This window comes from Haliotis cracherodii, unplaced genomic scaffold (genome assembly GCF_022045235.1).
Source record: "Haliotis cracherodii isolate W230 unplaced genomic scaffold, xgHalCrac1.p SCAF_19, whole genome shotgun sequence".
In the NCBI taxonomy this organism is placed as follows: domain Eukaryota; kingdom Metazoa; phylum Mollusca; class Gastropoda; order Lepetellida; family Haliotidae; genus Haliotis; species Haliotis cracherodii.
The window spans coordinates 16,843,742-16,862,931 of NW_027266274.1; the positions used below are offsets into that span (position 1 = coordinate 16,843,742).

Here is a 19,190-nt window from a genome sequence, read left to right on the forward strand (position 1 = left end):
CGATGGACAAGCTGTCGATCTCAACGCTGGGAATTCAGTGCTTGGGGCGTTCCAGGGTCAGGCCGTTCCAGGGTCAGGCCGTTCCAGGGTCAGGCTGTTCCAGGGTCAGGCAGTTCCAGGGTTACAGAAGTAAACTGCCACCTGAAATGTACATCAGTGTTTAGTCAGGGGGCTGTATGCGAGATTATCACCCCTCAATGTCAGAATGATGAGATCTGATTGTTTCACGTGATGTTGATAACATAATATGTATCCTGCCTCGGAGGGAAATACATTTCTGAGCGGGAGCTAAATCCCTTATACCCCGCCACGTACAAGGCAGGCTACACGTGGATTTCTGAGCTGGAGAATGAATCCCTTAGAGCCCGCTTCGAAGCAAAAAGCTGCACGCATTTTCCGAGTTAGTGAAAGTCAACTGACACAGAACAAGTTAACTTCAGCTCAATCGAACAGCTGTTTTCTATCAATTTTGAATTAGTTTTAATTCTTTTACAATGTCATATCAAAACATGTTAGTAAGATAAATATGTTGTAGCACTATCACTCGGGGTACAACTAATGATATACGGATGATACCTATCTATATGCCTTGACAATGTGGCGTCACATATTCAGGTATAGACCTTGTGAGTGTGTTTTGGGATGGAACACAGGTTGTATTGTGAACAAACATTGTATTCAGCCACCACTATGTGCGACCTAATTACACAGCGAGGCGTAACAACCGTAAAGGCAAAAAGACAATTGCCTTTCACATAAACGTTCAATGTCAATGATCGTCTTACCCGGCAATCCATTGGCCCGCCCGTTAGATTAACTGCCTTCACACAAAGGGAAGCTACGCTAATCCGCGAGACGTCACGTTTGCTTGTTGTTTAACGCCGCACTCAGCAATATTCCAGCTATATGACGGTGGTTTGTAAATTATCGAGTCTGGACCAGACAACTCAGTGATTGACATCATGAGCATCGACCCACGCAATTGGTATACGATGACATGTATCAACCAAGCCTAACCACCCGATTCCGTTAGTAGCCTCTTACGACAAGCATGGGTTGCTGAAGACCTATTCTACCCCGGATCTTCACGGGTCTACTCCGTGAGACGTCACGTTTATTAAGATTAGAGTCTAACCGTACGAATTACAGTCATGTGTCCCACACAGCGCCGAAATGAAACAAGGTAATATATCTCGGGCAAATCCAATTCAAATTCTTGAAAAGACCCCAAGCCGCAGAGGTCTACGTATTGAAACTGATACCGCTGGCGCCCTCGTTAACACTTCGTCGCACGATATGTTTCCAAAGTTGCCCACCTTTGTAAAAAGCTTCAGCTACCCCCTGGTCGGACACTGATTTTCGGTATCTAATGTAATTACTGATAACACGTATCTCTGTGGAGATAAACAAGGACGACGCCGTGGTTACATGTTCAGATTGAAAGTAGATTCTACCTGACCTTTAATATTTGTATAGTTATCTGCAAATGACCAAAGGGATACCGTATTTGATAATTTGACGTCATGACGTCAGTCAATTATATCGTAACTCAATAAGTGTACTTTATCGAGGAATAAAGTTCTGTCGGGGCTTTTGATCTTTTAGCGAAGCATCATATATATATATACCTACCTGATCAATATGACCCAGGAATCCCTCCGCTCCCTCACAGCCTCCAATCATCAGCGCCCTCTGTCGAGTCTCAAGTGAACCTGACACAGAACACCACATAACACATCATATTTACTCCCTGGCATGTTAACACACAGATATCGAGAATCAACATGAATTTTCTCCTTCTGTCATAACTACACTCGCATGGTTAGCAGAATGTGAAAAACAGTTAAATCGACGTTAATCTGTAAACTATTGACCAAACTTAATATTTAATTAATTTAAGTGAGTTGGGTTTTACGCCGCTTTATATCACGACGTGTCAGCTTAATGAGTAATAAATGTCTCAGACGTTTACAACTTTTATGAAACCCACGAGCACGGGTACGGTGCCGACAAACCTAGAAGCAAAATCGGGGCGATCGGGATTCCAATCCACAATCAGAGATTTCTGGCATGCCCAAGAGACGCAAGTCTGCACAGCGAATTGCGGTGCATTAGACGACTGGGCCACACGTAACCCCTTAATTAAACTTTTATCCTTTTCTACAAGCCGAATGGTTGTATCAAATTGTGGTTTTAGTAAATTAAAATAGAATGAAAGAAAAGTATTAATGCTCATTGAATTGTCGAGCTAACTGAGTAGTCGAGCTCACTGAATAGTCGAGCTAACTGAATAGCCGAACTCACTGAATAGTCGAGCTCACTGAATTGTCGAGCTTATTGAATAGTCGAGCTTATTGAATAGTCGAGCTAACTGAATAGTCGAGCTAACAGAATAGTTGAGCTCACTGAATAGTCGAGCTTATTGAATAGTCGAGCTAACTGTATAGAAGAGCTCACTGAATAGTCGAGCTCATTGAATAGTCGAGCTTACTGAATAGCCGAGCTAATTGAATAGTCGAGCTCATTGAATAGTCGAGCTAACTGAATAGTCGAGCTAACAGAATAGTCGAGCTAACAGAATAGTTGAGCTGACTGAATAGTCGAGCTTACTGAATAGTCGAGCTAACTGAATAGTCGAACTTATTGAATAGTGAGATTTACGGTCTCCCTCTCATCCGTCTCATGCTTTATGACTCTCACACGTGAACAGATATAATGTTTACAAACACTGTACCTTTATCAAACAGTGTTTAATGGCATCACTTGCGCACCACTATTGGCATCAGCTGGTTATCAGCGTTGTGTGTTCGGTGGAACTGTCAACTCTGCTCCCAGACAGACAGTCTACTCCCGATAGACGTAGTTACGTATCACAACACACCTGCTTTCCATGGACAAACCTTGTATGCGCCTTACTTTACTGTTGACATTTAACTTGTGACAGGTCCGTGAGTTTCTGCAGACGCAGAAAGCTCTGATGTCGAATCAGCTACAACAGCTGTCTTCATATATAGCCGCCTACTTACTAGTAGTCTGTATGTATTGTTGTTATTTTGTTGTCGTTTGTTGTATACCATATAGCGGCGGTCCGTAAATAATCGAGTCTGGACCAGACAATCCAGTAATTAACATCCTGGGCATATGTCTAAGCAATTGGGTTACGATGACATGCACAAACCAAGTCAGCGTGTCTGACCACCCGATCCCGTTAGTCGCCTCTAACGACAAGCATATTCACCTTTTACGGCAAGCATGGGTTGCTGAAGACATATTCTACCCCGGATCTTCACGGGTCAGTCTGTATGTATAGGCACCAACTAACACGGCCATGGAAACGCCACACACCTCGTGTTGTTACAGGGATATGGTACAAGAAGGTAGTTTCAGTCATTGTTATTGCAGACATGGGAGACATTGTACCTGTTGCGTTGTGCGAACTCCAAAGTCCATCAGCTCGACCCTGTAGCGCTCCATCCGCCAGCACATACTCCACCTCCTGCCACCCCCCTCCCTGAAAGAGTCAACAGTCAACACATGAACCCACAAATTCTCTGAGGAGTGTTTAGGTTTTCGCCTATGATATGATTAACTCCAGCTGATTTATAGTTCTTTAAGGCACGAATACTGTCTGTGATTTCTTATCTTTTTTATCGGGCAGTCAAGAATGTCTGCTGTCAATTCAAGAGAATCACATGAGTCACTGAGTCTCAATATTTGTGTATAATGTTAAGAAATATTCAGCCCACTCTCCCGCGGAGATAGGATTGTGATGCTGACGCCCAGACACACGTTTGACAATGTCCCAAAAACGCTTGGGGTCACCAGTTGAGTTTATCAGTTCTACTCTATTACGCTGTCGATACTAGTTCCCCTTTGTCCTACACAAGGCCCTGTACTCATTGCGTACCTGGTTGTACTTGGCTAGATGTTCAGTGCTTTGAGTAACCCGAAAAGTGTTCAGTGCATGACAGCTTTCGTGTTTTTTAAAAAGACATTCGTTGTCATATCATGGGGAGTCGCTATGCCTTTTACGTCGATTCTCCCTTTTGATCTGTCGTTCTTACGAAATGTTCTTGTGACACGAACCGTATCAATGTGTGTTTGTATTATAATTGTTTTTGCTTTTTGAGGCTCAACAAGGCCCGACATATGTGATATTTATGTGGCAACTAGATGTGACACATGACACCAATACGAAGGCCCACTGGACGCCAAATGTACAATGTTCTAAGGATTGTGTATAAAGTGAGATTTTATGTCACTTCAATGTGTCACGTCACTCACGCCATGGCGTCAACACAGATTTTGTTGTTAGTTTTTATTTTATGATATGCTGTTTGAAGTTTGTGTTTGATCACATACTGTTTGATAAAGTTGTGTTTGATCACATACCGTTTGATATAGTTGTCTGATCAGATGTTTTATAAAGTTGTTTTGAAGCACATACAGTGTGATATAGTTGTGCTTGATCAAATATTGTTTTAAATAGTTGTGTCTGTTTGTGTTTTAGCGTTGTACATACCCACCGATTGTAACACAATATCGTTTAGATCACATCTTCCACTGTAACGTTGTGCCTACGCACACATTGTGTTATACTCACGGACTGTGGGAGGGTAAAGTTGACTGCAGGGATGCTGTACGTTTTGGCAAAGAACTCAGTTGTGCTGTCGCTGTTGGTGCCGATGTAGATGGAGGGACTCACACCACAGTCTCCGTTACACACGAGGGCGTGGCGAGACGCGTGTCCCGCGGCCTTGAACCTGAGAGTGATGACCACAGTTGACCCAAACCATGCGTTGGAGAACCGATTGACCACAAGACGGCTCTTGCCATCAAACACAGCACTCCCGCGGCTGACGGTAACGCCTTCGTTACCAACGTGCACAGAATTCCCGGACATGTCGTCGGTGTTGACGTCAAATGGCAGATACACCTCAGGTCTGCAAGCTGCACACAACATAAATATAAATATAAATTGCCATTGCAAGAGAATAACCAGCCTAAATTTTCTGCCGAAACAGTTTCCACTTGGCGCAAAGGGTAAATAGCTGTTGAAATTATATGAATGGACCACTGAAAATCAGTGATGACACCAAGTGTTCGCGAAAAGGGTAAGTATAGCCTGCTCTACCGGTAGCACCCGTAATTCATACAATTTTCATAAAAAAGTAAGCATTGATTGCCTGACGCAGCACAGCAGTACTCCTGCCATGCGACGTCAGCCTCTAAACAAACCAGACTATCAAGTGATCAATGAACCAGAAAATTCAGTAAGACGAGAGTACCATTACTGATTTTGTTGAAACTAATATACACACAAACATGTTTTCAATCTTTTGTCAATAGAAACACCACTTGCCATGGGTTATTTGATAAAACAGACTTGTCACGTACGCTGGAGTGTAGTCCCACTATTTAACAGTACGGGACGTCTTTCTGATACTTTGTAGAACAATGTCTAAACACCAACCTTTGTCTAAACACTAACCTTTGTCTAAACACTAACCTTTGTTGTAGTTTTGCGTCGCAATAAAAGCACACCCACAGTTCCCCTCGCTGTACGCCGTGAAGAGCGGACACCTGTGACGGACCCACGTGCCAGCTGATGTCCGCTGCTCGAACACGTGCTTGTCTCCGGCCACTGGACGCAGGTCACACGGGGCGTCTGTGGGTGAAAGTGTTTCATGCCCATCAGCGAAAAAAACATAACTGTACTTCATAAAAAGTGGTGTAAATTTTATGTCATTCGTTTCATATCACAACAGTTTCACTGACAAAACCTTACCAAGTGAGTGAGTGAGTGAGTTTGGTTTAACGCCGCTTTTGACATTATTCCAGTTATATCGCGGCGTGTCAGCTTAATGTGGGAGGAAAGCCCGAAGTGATGCAGGTCTCAGACGTTTACCACTTCGGTGAAACCCACGAGCACGGGTATGGTGCTGACAAACCTAGAAACATAATCGGGGCGAACCGGGATTCGAACCCACAATCATAGGTTTCTGGCGTGCCCAAGGGACGCAACTCTGCACAGCGAATCGCGGCGCCTTAGACGACTGGGCCACCCGTGCCCCCCCTTACCAAGTGACACGAGACAGCGAAAAGCCCTCAAAGAGTGGTGGTGTAACAACGTAATGGGCAATGTCGGTCGCGTGCTCTCCCATGAGTTCATACGACCACATATCATTACACTTCCACCGGAAAACTGACGACGTTGAGTAACGCAAGCGTCGCTTAAAACGTTCGCCTGGACGCCTGAAGGCGCCTGTTGACGCCTGCAGGCGCTTGCATGACCATCACCAGGTGAAACCTGGACTCATCTGTGAACAGTATACTGTCCCTGTCTTGTCTTCGGAGCCTCAGATGAGGTCTGCATCAAGTTGGGCATGCCTGACGGTGACGTGGAAGCAAAATGTGGTGTATCGCTGGACGTCGGGGCCGGATGGTGTGCTCCATCAACCGGTTGCGCACGGTTCTAATTGACCTCAACACAGGAACTGTTGGCGCTTGAGGTCGCAGTTTGGTGCATATTGCGTAGATGCACCAACCGAATATGGTTGTCTTGTTGACGTGACGTCACACGTGGACGACCGGTAGCAAGTCATGAGTGTTGCCCTGCTGTAGATAATATCTCGCAAGAGATAATATTGTGTTTCGATGAACATTAAAATACCCGGCAACTTTTATCCGTTTTTCGCCATTCCTGTTCACAGTATACCTATGACTGGTAGACGCTGATGTTGAGCAAGCGTTATATACGGTTAACCAATGATGTTTTCTGAGCACCTGATAGCTAAGCAATTATTGAGTGCTACTCACATTTAAAAACAACTTGTTTGAGTGTCAAGCACTCAACAAACGCGCTGACGTTGTGCACCGTGAATTAACATGCATTGATTAACACTGAACTTTATATGAAGCACAGTTACTTTGTTTTCTTTCGTTAGTATATTCATCAGAAGCATTTTTTAACAATGACTATGATATCGAGCAAAGAAACGTTCGACCTGTGGAAAACGGCTTTACTATGAACAGTGCACGTTTGTTGAACTTAAAACAACGTTCTCCAGACTTGTGTAGTCTCTACTGCATACTGAAACAAGAGTTGCGCAATTCGCAAGAGCCAAACTTTCGATGTGTAGATGTAAACAGGGCTTCCAAAGAAGCTACATACCAGGAGTATCTCCCGCCATTAGACAAGCAACAGTACAGGTCACATTCGTCTCGCATGACCCGGAAGTGATATCGTATGACTGGTATAGTGGGCAGCACTTGGCAGTGGCACTTCCGGTACTGCAGTCCCAGTAGTTGCGACAGTCAACAGTCAGCGGCCCTCCAGTAGCGCACACATCTGCAATAACCGCGAGAAAAACATCATCAACATGAGAGGGGAAGGGATTGTATTTATAAACCTGCTGCCACTTTTGCCTGTTGTCTTGTTGATAGTATACTCCTTTCTCACAATAACCCCCAAGGAGGTTTTACTTTTTCCTAGTAAAACCTGGTATGAGGTTTTACTTTTTCCTTGTAAGACCTGGTAGGGGTTTTAATTTTTCCTTGTAAGACCTGGTTTGAGGTTTTGCGTTTTCCTTGTAAGACCAGATGAGTTGAGTTGGAGATGAAATGTTGGTGTTTCAAACGTCGAAGACAAGAAATGCAACTTTCCCTTATGGATCACAGGAATCGAACCTGCAATCTCACATATCGGGTAAAGTTTTGTAACCCACTGCTTTCCCACCGAGCCACCGGAGCAGGTGATAATTTCTGTCCAATATTACATGTCATGACTTCAAATATGTGCATGCTGCGCGTGGTCTTTCGCTCACAAGCTTCGATCGAATGACCTTTATACCGCGATACATTGTATTGTTTCACAAATAAGATATCACGATTTTTTTCTGGAACTTCTTGTATTTAGATTTGTTCGATAAAACACTCCCCCTTGGCTTTGGTTGAACATGTACACAGGCTTTACAATTATATCGTTATAACACGCCAAAAGTAAATTGGATTTTTTTTAAAAATTAAACTCTTTTTACGCTTTATAAGCCAGACTTAGACACTATCCTTACGGTTGAAAATGTAAACACTCGGTCGCCAGGAAATCCCTCGTGTTTCCATTTTCAACCAAAACCTCAGAGGCGTGTTTTTTCCAATACATATAAATGTACCCTGGCCAAAATCAGAAGAAATGTTGTTTGTGTGTTCGTTGTTTACACTGCACTCAGCAACATTCCACCTAATGACGGCGGTCTGTAAACAATCGAGTCTAGACCAGACAATTCAGTGATTAACATCATGAGCATCGATCTACGTAATTGGGATGCGATGACACGCATCAACCAAGTCAGTAAGTCGCCTCTTACGGCAAGCATAGCACATATTACGGTACACATTGGTTGCTGAAGACCTATTCTACCCCGGATTTGCACGGGTACTGACCGCTGCATAGCACTCGGGCCATTGGACGAGTCCATTAAACCCTTAAAGCCAGCAGCTAAAGCTACAGGTAAGCATCCAGGTAAGTCACTGCAATGGTTACCTGGTAACAGTATCACTGTATTTCTGTCTGCTAGTTGACACTGTGCCGTCATCTGGCTATACCCACCTTGTGCACACGGCACATTCCCCGGGAAGTCACACGTCAGTACCGCCTGGTTCCAGTATAAACCTGTCGGGCACGACTTCTCTCGGGAGACGGTGGTGGAGACGTCGCTGTGGTAGCACTGATAGAATCGGGAACAGTCGGAGGGGTGGGGGACGTAGCCGACGCCGTTCGTCATGACACATCCGGTACACATGTCCCCAGCTGGAGGAAGATGAGGACAGGAGGATGGAGATAAATGTATCAGGCAGGGTCACACTGAGAGGGGAGGATTAATATTAACAGTTAACAGAAAGAAGCAATTTGAATTGACCATCTTTAATTCTTAATCACGAGACCTTCTGTGACCAGATAACAATTCCAGCCTATGACGACACTGCAGAGCAACAGAAATATTATTATTTTTCAGATCGCGTATAAATTCTATGTGGCATCTGCAATCTGCATAATGTTCTCTCTGCTGGCACACGACGCTTATTCCAGTTAACAGAAACAAGCATGTGGTTATTTGTGCATATTTTCGGCGGCACAAAGCAAGTTGGAATTGAAATTCTTTAATTCTTAATCTCGAGATCTTCTGTAACCAGATAACAAATCCATCTGATGACGACACTGTATTTATCAGATCTGCAATCTGCGTAACTTTCTCTGTGCTGGCACACTATTCTTTTATCTTAATTACTGTCATAGTAAATATGATTTTATTTATGCACATCCACAGCGTGACCCCAGTAGCTGGATCTTCTAAACCGACACCTTGAACAGGGACCACAGTCATATTGGTTTTTTTAAGCTAAACAGCGTCCGTGCGTTCTTCGTCTTAACTTGATACTGTAACGATTTTAGCAGTTGCTTTGTCTTCGCAAGTGATCGGAAACCGAACGATCTACGACTGGCATTCCGACACCATTAGCACCAAGAACAGGATTGTAAACGTTCAAGACTTCTACATTGCATCAGCTTTCTTCAGTGTTCACCTGCAACGACTACACTACATCACCATCAACGCGAACATCTTCACTGCATCACCATTAACCATGTTGTCAATGTTTAACCTGTTCATTGTACAACTGCATAAGACCCTGCTACAGGCTTCAAGTTCAGGACAACAGACAACTGAATTATCTCATGGCTCTGTTTGTTTGTTTGTTTATTGTTTAACGCCACACTCAGCAATATTCCATCTATATGACGGCGGTCTGAAAATAATCAGGTCTTGACCAGACAATCCAGTAACTGACAACATGAGCATCGATCCACACAATTGGGATCGGTGACATGCATCAACCAAATCAGCTGGCCCGACCACCCGACCCCGTTAGTCGCCTCTTATGACAAGCATAGTCGCCTTTTATGGCAAGCATGGGTTGCTGAAGACCCCGGATCTTCACGGCCTTCTGGCGCTGACGAAGATGAGATGTAGATGCTTGCCTTACTGTCACCATGACAACCAACTGAAGATCGTGTGTTCATCTAACAACCCATCACTTACTTGTGACTGCTGGTGTTGTAACAGGGAACGTTGACGTTGATGTGGGCAATGGCGTTGTTGTTGCTGCTCCTGTTGTTGTTTCTGTTATTGCTGTTTCTGAAAATGGCGTTGTTGGTGGTGCTGTTGTTACTGGAGTTGTTGCTGCTGCTGTCGTTTCTGTTGTTGCTGCTGTTGTTTTTGTTGTTTTCACTGCTGTTGCTGTTTTTGTGGAAGTCGATGGAATTGTTGTCACTCTAACTGTGCTGGGAAATGTTGACGTCGGTGTTGCAGTGGATACAGGTCGTGTCGTGTATGATGTTGTTGACGCCGTGGTGACAGGAGGATCAGATAGGCGCACAACATACGTGTCGTGATCTATATAACAGTATCACAATATGATCACTATAAGAAACATAATCCATAATTTTAATTTAGACAGGCATTGATATAAACGATACCGAAAAAGTTGAATTGAAAATTGAAACAACATTTATTTTTAAATTTGATTATGTCTAATTACCCATCCTTTATTTCTGCAACAGTTTAAAAAAAAGTAGGCTGGGTAATTTATGTAAATATAAATTTGTTCAATGAAGACTAGGTTAAGAAATGTGTGCAATCACGTGACCCTATCAGGTCTGAAATGTTGTGAATTTTGTAATAAAGCAATTTTATCGATTTTCAAGGATAACATGTCTGAGCTGCCAATCAGTAGTTATTATGCGAATTTTTTAAAAGAAATTTGAAAGGTTCTAATCAAATAATATTTTTTTAAATAAAGCATGACTAGGCTGACGAAGTGTCGGTGCACTTTATGTTTTGGATATAGCGTCGTTAATTTAAGCAAGTTTCAATGGAAAATCAAACATATGATTAACTGCCAGAAAAGGTTTACATTCGAGCTCATGTTGCATAGTTATTGCGGTTTCACAATTTCACAAACGCATGGAGAAAAGACGAAGGAAGGGATAAGGTCTCAAATGGGCAGATATACATCGGGCGTACATACAGGTCTCAAATGGGCAGATATACATCGGGCGTACATACAGGTCTCAAATGGGCAGATATACATCGGGCGTACATACAGGTCTCAAATGGGCAGATATACATCGGGCGTACATACAGGTCTCAAATGGGCAGATATACATCGGGCGTACATACAGGTCTCAAATGGGCAGATATACATCGGGCGTACATACAGGTCTCAGATGGGCAGATATACATCGGGCGTACATACAGGTCTCAAATGGGCAGATATACATCGGGCGTACATACAGGTCTCAAATGGGCAGATATACATCGGGCGTACATACAGGTCTCAAATGGGCAGATATACATCGGGCGTACATACAGGTCTCAAATGGGCAGATATACATCGGGCGTACATACAGGTCTCAAATGGGCAGATGTACATCGGGCGTACATACAGGTCTCAAATGGGCAGATATACATCGGGCGTACATACAGGTCTCAAATGGGCAGATGTACATCGGGCGTACATACAGGTCTCAAATGGGCAGATATACATCGGGCGTACATACAGGTCTCAAATGGGCAGATATACATCGGGCGTACATACATTGTTAGTGATATATGCTACAACTATGTTGGTTGTCACTATTGACATGTTCGCGATGAAGTTCTGCAAAGGCCGGAAGCCGGTCTATGATTTGTGTCTGTAACGCTGAAGTAGAATTTGGAAGGAATTCCTGATACGATAACTTGAGTCGGGACTTTTACTAACGGCATCCTGTACGTACTGCTGTCGAGATCGGCAACTATTATCGTGTCTGACGACCTGGGCGAGGCTATGGGCTGTACAACGTTTTCTGGGACGTCGGGCGTTGAGTCCTCACAGCCCTCACTGTCATCGTCATCATCGTCGTCATCGTCATCATGACAATCACCTGTAACAGAGGCAATAGATTCACAGTGACACACGGACTGTTAGCTGACTCTATTACAGAGTCATAGTGAATAGAGATAACTACTACTGTCACAACTACTACTACTAGTTCTACTACTGCTGCTACTACTACTACTACTGCTACTACTACAACAACTACTACTACTACTAGTACTACAACTACTTCTACTACTACTACTACCACCACCACCATCAACACCACCACCACTACTACTACAACTACTACCAGTACCAGTACCAGAAGCACTACCACCACTACTACTACTACTACTACTACTACTACTACTACTACTACTACTGCTACTGCTACTGCTACCACTACCACTACCACTACTTCTACCACTACTACTACTACAACTACTACTTCTAACACTACTACTGCTGCTGCTGCTGCTGGGTTGATATTGGGGGCAAGGTTCGCCGCTGTGTAGAGTTGCGTCCCTTGGGCACTCCAGAAACCAGTGATCGTGCAAACGCCGGTTTTTACCGAAGTGGTAAACGTCTGACACCTACATCACTTCGGGCTTTCCTCCCACATTTAGCTGTCACACCATGATATAACTGGAATACTGGTAAAAGCGGCTTAAACTCACTCATCCACTTCTTCCACCACCATCAGTGCTACGACTGCTTCTACTACTACTACCACTACTACAAACGCAATATAGCTTGAATATTGCTGAGTGCGGCGTTAAACAATAGAAAAACAAACAAACTACTAGGTGCGGTCGGGTAGCCTAATGGTTAAAGTGTTCACGCCGAAAGTTCAGTGTAGGAGGCTTAAATGACTCCCCTTATGCCCAAACAAAAAAATGTGTGAAGCACAACTGATGAACATTAATATACTTGATCAACATTGTAAATGCCTTATCGCGATTATCGGTATTTCATAACGGTATTTCACTGCGTGTGTTTTATTCGCTGTCTGTGGTTTGTACCTTGCTACCAGTAGAGTGTACTTACTGACAACAACGTTAGTCTTTACCACCAACACATTTGATAGTTTATTTGGTTCAACATCAGCACTGTCCCCAGCATAGTTGATGGCGTTATTGGAGGTGCCGATCTGGGCGTGGCCCGCATGTGTCTGGAGCAGGAGGAGGGCGACACACCACAGTGTCCACTCTCGGGCTGGCATGGTCTGCAACACAACAGTAGGATGAAGGCGGAAATATGGCATTACACACGAGTAGTTAATGGCTTCGTCATATGGCCGTGTTCCCTCTTTCAGAGTGAGTGAGTGATTTGGGTTTAACGCCGCTTTTAACTATATTCCAGTTATATCGCGGCGTCTCAGCTTAAAGTGGGAGGAAAGCCCGAAGTGATGCAGGTCTCAGACGTTCACCACTTCGGTGAAACCCACGAGCACGGGTATGGTGCTGACAAACCTAGAAACATAATCGGAGCGAACCGGGATTCGAACCCACAATCATAGGTTTCTGGCGTGTCCAAGGGACGCAACTCTGCACAGCGAATCTCGGCGCCTTAGACGACTGGGCCACCCGTGTCCCCTCCCTCTTTCAGAAGGCGCAGTTCACCTGGCACACGTGCTTGAGCACCATACACGAAGGCAGTGACCATCTGCTGAAAGCACGACTCAAGAATTCAGTGATCCTCTGTGCAGAGCACAACAATCTCAGCGTTGACCTGGCCGCCAGGTAGACAGGCTATAACTCACTGTCAGGTCGGCACACCTGCAGCTAGGAAGTGGGTCACCATTATTCATTATTTGGACTGTCAAGTCGTTCCCTTCAGAGGCAACACGAACAAGGAATAATTGACTGACATGTAACATGCTGAAAAAGAAATCGATTTTTTCCATTTTTAAAAATGTCCTGGGTCCGATTTCAGAGCATCGATACTATTGAAATAGGGGAACTATCATCCCTATACTATTGAAATATGGATATTATCACCACAATACCATTGAAATAGGAGTACTATCATCACAATACTATTTGAATAGGGGTACTATGATCTCAATACTATTGAAATAGGGATACTATTATCTCAGTACTATTGAAATAGGGGTACTATCATCTGAATACTATTGAAATAGCGGTACTATCACATCAATACTATTGAAATAGGGTAATATCATCACAATAATATTGAAATAGGGGTACTATTATCGCAATACTATTGAAGTAGGGGTACTATCATCACACTACTATTGAAATAAGGGTACTGTCATAACAATCCTATTGCTCTAGGGGTACTTTTATCACAATACTATTGACATGCAGGTACTATCATAAAAATGCCATTGCAATATGGGTACTATCAGAACAATACTATTGAAATAGGGGTACTATTATCGCAATGCTATTGAATTACGAGTATTACCATAGCAATACTATTGTAGGGGTACTATCATCTCGATGATGTTGTCCTAAGGGCATCGCCGTTACTATACTATTAAATTTAGGGTACCGTTATCGCAATGCTGTTACACCAGAGATACTTTTGTAATATGGTTAAAATTGGGGGAACACTTGTCCTAATATCATTGCAATAGGAGAAGCGCTTGTCGTAATGCTGTTGCAATAGAGGTACTGATTGCAATACATAGACACTACTGACAAAGGGATGTTATAATTGCGATACTATTGAAATAAGGGTAATAGTATCAGAATATCATTAAATAGGGGTACTATCATTGCGATACTACTGATAATAAGAGTATCATCATCACACTATTATTGGAATATTGAAGATAATACGTTCATCGCCTTATGAGCGATTTTAAAACCCAGATTGTTTTCAATGCTCTAGTCTAGTTTTGGAGTAACCGTACGTCCTAAATACTGAAATTCATTTACAGTTTCCATAGTCAGGTCAATATAGAACCATCTGTCACGTTTTTATAAAGTGTCGCCCATTTTGAATACAATAATTTTACTTTAGTCAGCATTAATTTCCACACCCCAAACATGGGAATATAATGGCAGAGTATCAAGGCGACGTGTGAAAACGACGTCCGCATCCATGTCGGCAACTAGTATCAACATGATCAGCTTTTGGCTAAAACATTTAACATTTGCTTAAAACCAAAAATACTATCATCAAACTTTTTACACCAACATATAAAACAGCACAGGGTGGAGGGTACGCCCTTGTCTTATCCTATGTATCAAACTACCCAGGTCTCCCAAGACAATACATAAAGAAGGCATCCAACTGACGTCTATCACGACTTGACAAGAGATTGCCTCTCTCTTGTCTCCAATGGATTTTATTTTATATTTTGCAGATATATATTTATAAATAAAAAGGCTTTATTTCTCGGACTAAACAATAGTCTAGTAATTTATTTCAATGTTCAAATCTTACAGTAGCTTCAATATTATTAAACGTATTGTTTATGTTATTAAACAAGTGCCATGAATCCCATCTTGAAGGACAACTGTATCATAAGTCTTTGATTAGGAGTAATTTCTTAACAATGGCTTTAGTTCATGGGATTTAATATGACCTTGTGCCATTCACGCGCCAGTGGATGCCTACTGAAGCGTAACATATGTTGACGCAGGCATAACCAGGTCATGATGACAGGCGATAGAAGGGAAGGCGTCAACTTAATGATACCTACTGAAGTTAGTGGGCCTTGGCGAGCGTTTGAACACGAACCTCTCCTAAACACAAACAAACACATAAACACGCACAGACACACACACGCAAACACAAACACGCAAACACACCAACGAACACACATGCCCTCACACACAAACGCAAACACACAAACACATACACACACATACACACACAAACACACACAAAAACAAACATATACACACACAAACAGAAACACACAGACACATACAAACAAAAACACACCATTACACAAACACAAACACACACACAAAACAAAACATACCACAAACACACACAAACACACACACACACACACACACACACGCACGCACGCACGCGCGCGCACACACACACACACACACACACACACACACACACACACACACACACACACACACACACACACACACACACACAAACACAACTTAATGATACCTTCTGAAGTTTGTGGACCTTGGCGAGTGCTCACACATATATCTCCTAAACACACAAAACATACACACACGCTCACACACAAACACACACACACCGACAAACGGTAACATACACTCATACACACACAAACATGCACATACACAGACACACGCAAACACGTAAACACATACACACACAAACACACAACTACAAACACATACAAATACAAACACATAAACACACAGAGAGACACACCTAGACACAAACACACACACACATAAACACACACACAAACACAAACACACACACGCACTTTCTGGTGTCCCCTATTGCTGGAACATGTTTAAAGCCAACTCACTCCCTTACAAGCATCCACACAACCACACAATTAGTGTCCCAGGAATGTGGTCGCTCTTACCACGTGATCACACAGTCTTGTACACACGAGGAAGTCTGGCGTGGACAGTAAACAGACAACCCCATGTTGTAAATAGTGGAGATTGATTGCCGGTAATAATATAACAGCTGAAGAATCTCATTCATCAACATCCATTAGCATTTGTACGTGTTGTCGAGGAAACAAACACATGCTTAACATTTTACAGTTCTAGTTGCCGCCCAGTGACACCAGTTCTGACAGCAGCAGTTGTTTGTTTTGCAGGTAGAGAACATCAGCAACCATATAAGGAGTGTGGTAACTTGCGTCCGTCCGACTAACTCCAAAAGCTTTTATAAATGAAGCACAAAACCCTTTCCATTGCCAATAGAAATATCTGCATAAAGCAGAGTCGATTGTACCCTTCCGACTATATCATAAGCATGACACGTGTTTATGAATCACTATCAAATAGTGATGACACCAGGTGTTCGTCAAAAGGTGAGCGTATCCTGCCCGACCGTTGGCATCCATAACAAACACATGCCAAGGCAAGTCAATTGTTCACCAATTGATCATATGGTACAAGTCAATACAGGGAATTGCAACGGACATCATTTTGGTCACTGACGCATCAAATTTGGAAATGTCCTCCACATATCTAATATGGATTATAGACATATGGAATATGTCTGAGAAATATCAAGGCGACGTTTGTGTCGTCTTTCAGACACGATTTAGAACACAGATACAGACTGTCAGGCTCAGCGCTTGTGACTGCCATGGGTGGGTTGTACCCTTATTCACTCCCAGGATCTGCGATCCGTCTACATCTAAATAATGACGACATTGTAAGGAGCGTGTAAATAACCGCACCAAACTCATAAGAAATACCTCGGCCTTATCATAAGCATGTGTTGATGAATTCCTTTCAATTAAAGATGATGCTGGCTGGGTACTAAAACGTGACAACATCCTGCTCCATCCTGCCCCATCACAAACACATGCAAGTGTTCACCTGAACAACGCAGAAAACACACACACACACACACACACACACACACACACACACACACACACACACACATATATATATGTGGTACATGTGAAGAGGGAATTTCATCGGGCGTCATCGTACATCATTATAGTTTTCTTTAATGACATATAGAACGAACCATTGTTCTGCATATACAACATACAGAACGAACTATTGGAAGGAACCAATGGGACGAACCATTTGTGTCCATATACAACATGCAGAACGAACAATTGTTGTCAATATGTGACAATACTACCCAGCACTGTAGTAAATATATTACATCAGATTTTGTTTGTTTAAATTTGTTTGTTTGTTGTTTAACGCCACACGCAGCAATATTCCAGCTTCATGACAGCGATCTGTAAATAATCGAGTCTAGACCAGACAATCCAGGGATTGATATCGTGAGCATCGACCCACACATTTTGGATACGATGACTTATTACTATAGGGAGGCCAACATGCACACTGTTGTTGGGGTAATTTATGCGAAAAATCGATTTTATGATTCCGACTATATTATGAGCATGTGTTTATGAATCACTATCAATTAGCGGTGACACCAGGTGTTCTCGAAAACTTCAAATTAGACGTTGATGCCGAGTAAACGCATAAGGCGTGAGCAGAGACCATATCGGTATATGGTCTCTGGCGTGAGTAACCCCACAAGGTGAAAGAAACCCCATTTTCTGGTTCACAAGACACGTCTCACAGGTCTGCTGCGTATTCTTGAGGAGTAAGCACTGCATGTGGATATCTGCATCAAAATGGTAACGGATGGAACTAGGGACACCAACACCACAAATGTGTTGCCTTTTTAGCAAAACTTACCTCAGCGCTTACAACGCACAGATCCTTTACTGAAGTACCTTAAGTACCGGTACACGCTCCTCACTGACTAGACACACCCGTCACTGACTAGACTCACCCGCCACTGACTAGACTCACCCGCCACTGACTCTATATACCCCTCACTGACTATATATGCCCGTCACGCCCATAGAACACTACCGCCATCGACCCACGTGGGAGGAGTCCGTCACGACATCGGCCACGGTTCACTGATCGCGAGATGGAGAATCGTAATTGTTATAAACATGCAGAATTATGTGGCAAAACACACGACCCCGGAGGTAACCCCGAACATGACCCCGACTCCCGACCTGCCCCTATCCGCCACCCTTCATGACATGATGAATCGGGAGTTCCCAAGTTACATTCTGCATGGTCGCATGACGGATGTTCCGTCGAATGCTTAAATAACAAATTAATAACACTCGTACTGGGCACCTCGATGGCCGAAACAGAGCGTTTGTTATTCCAAGCAGCATTTACCTCTGGGTGTAAGTACAGGCACAGTTAGGGTATTTTCATAGGTAGGTAGTGCTGCACCATGACTGTGGAATATATCATTTTTAGGTACAATAAACTACGTTTATAACGAATACACTTATAACGAACTGACAGATATAACGAAATGTGTTTTGATCCCGTCAATTTGCTGTATATTTGGTGTATATGTGTTGTATATATGCTGTAATTAGGCTTATAGCGAACTACGGTTATAACTACAATTAGTGGTCCCTTTCAGTTCGTTATAACCGTAGTTTACTGTATTTTTTGCTAAAAGCCTAGACAAGTCTAGACCAAACTAACCAAATCTAGTTTGCTTGATTCCACAGCAGAAGAGGAAAGGTTTTTTCCAAGAAAAAATTAAATAAAGAAAAGTGTTAGTCTAATATGTACGATGCACGATCCCTAATT

General features: G+C 43.0%; 1 protein-coding gene across 1 annotated transcript; it reads right to left on the reverse strand.

Annotated features, from left to right (window-relative positions):
- Window positions 1–28: 28 nt before the first annotated feature.
- On the reverse strand, window positions 29–18,348 carry LOC139466807 (uncharacterized). The gene is made up of 11 exons (XM_071248502.1): window positions 18,258–18,348; window positions 12,967–13,144; window positions 11,837–11,983; window positions 10,098–10,451; window positions 8,609–8,809; window positions 7,175–7,351; window positions 5,510–5,668; window positions 4,604–4,950; window positions 3,421–3,511; window positions 1,633–1,712; window positions 29–141 (listed from the first exon to the last, which is right to left on the reverse strand). Exons 2-11 carry the CDS (start codon window positions 13,139–13,141, stop codon window positions 106–108), a joined length of 1,767 nt encoding a protein of 588 aa, XP_071104603.1. The 5' UTR covers window positions 13,142–13,144; window positions 18,258–18,348; the 3' UTR covers window positions 29–105.
- Window positions 18,349–19,190: the final 842 nt, after the last annotated feature.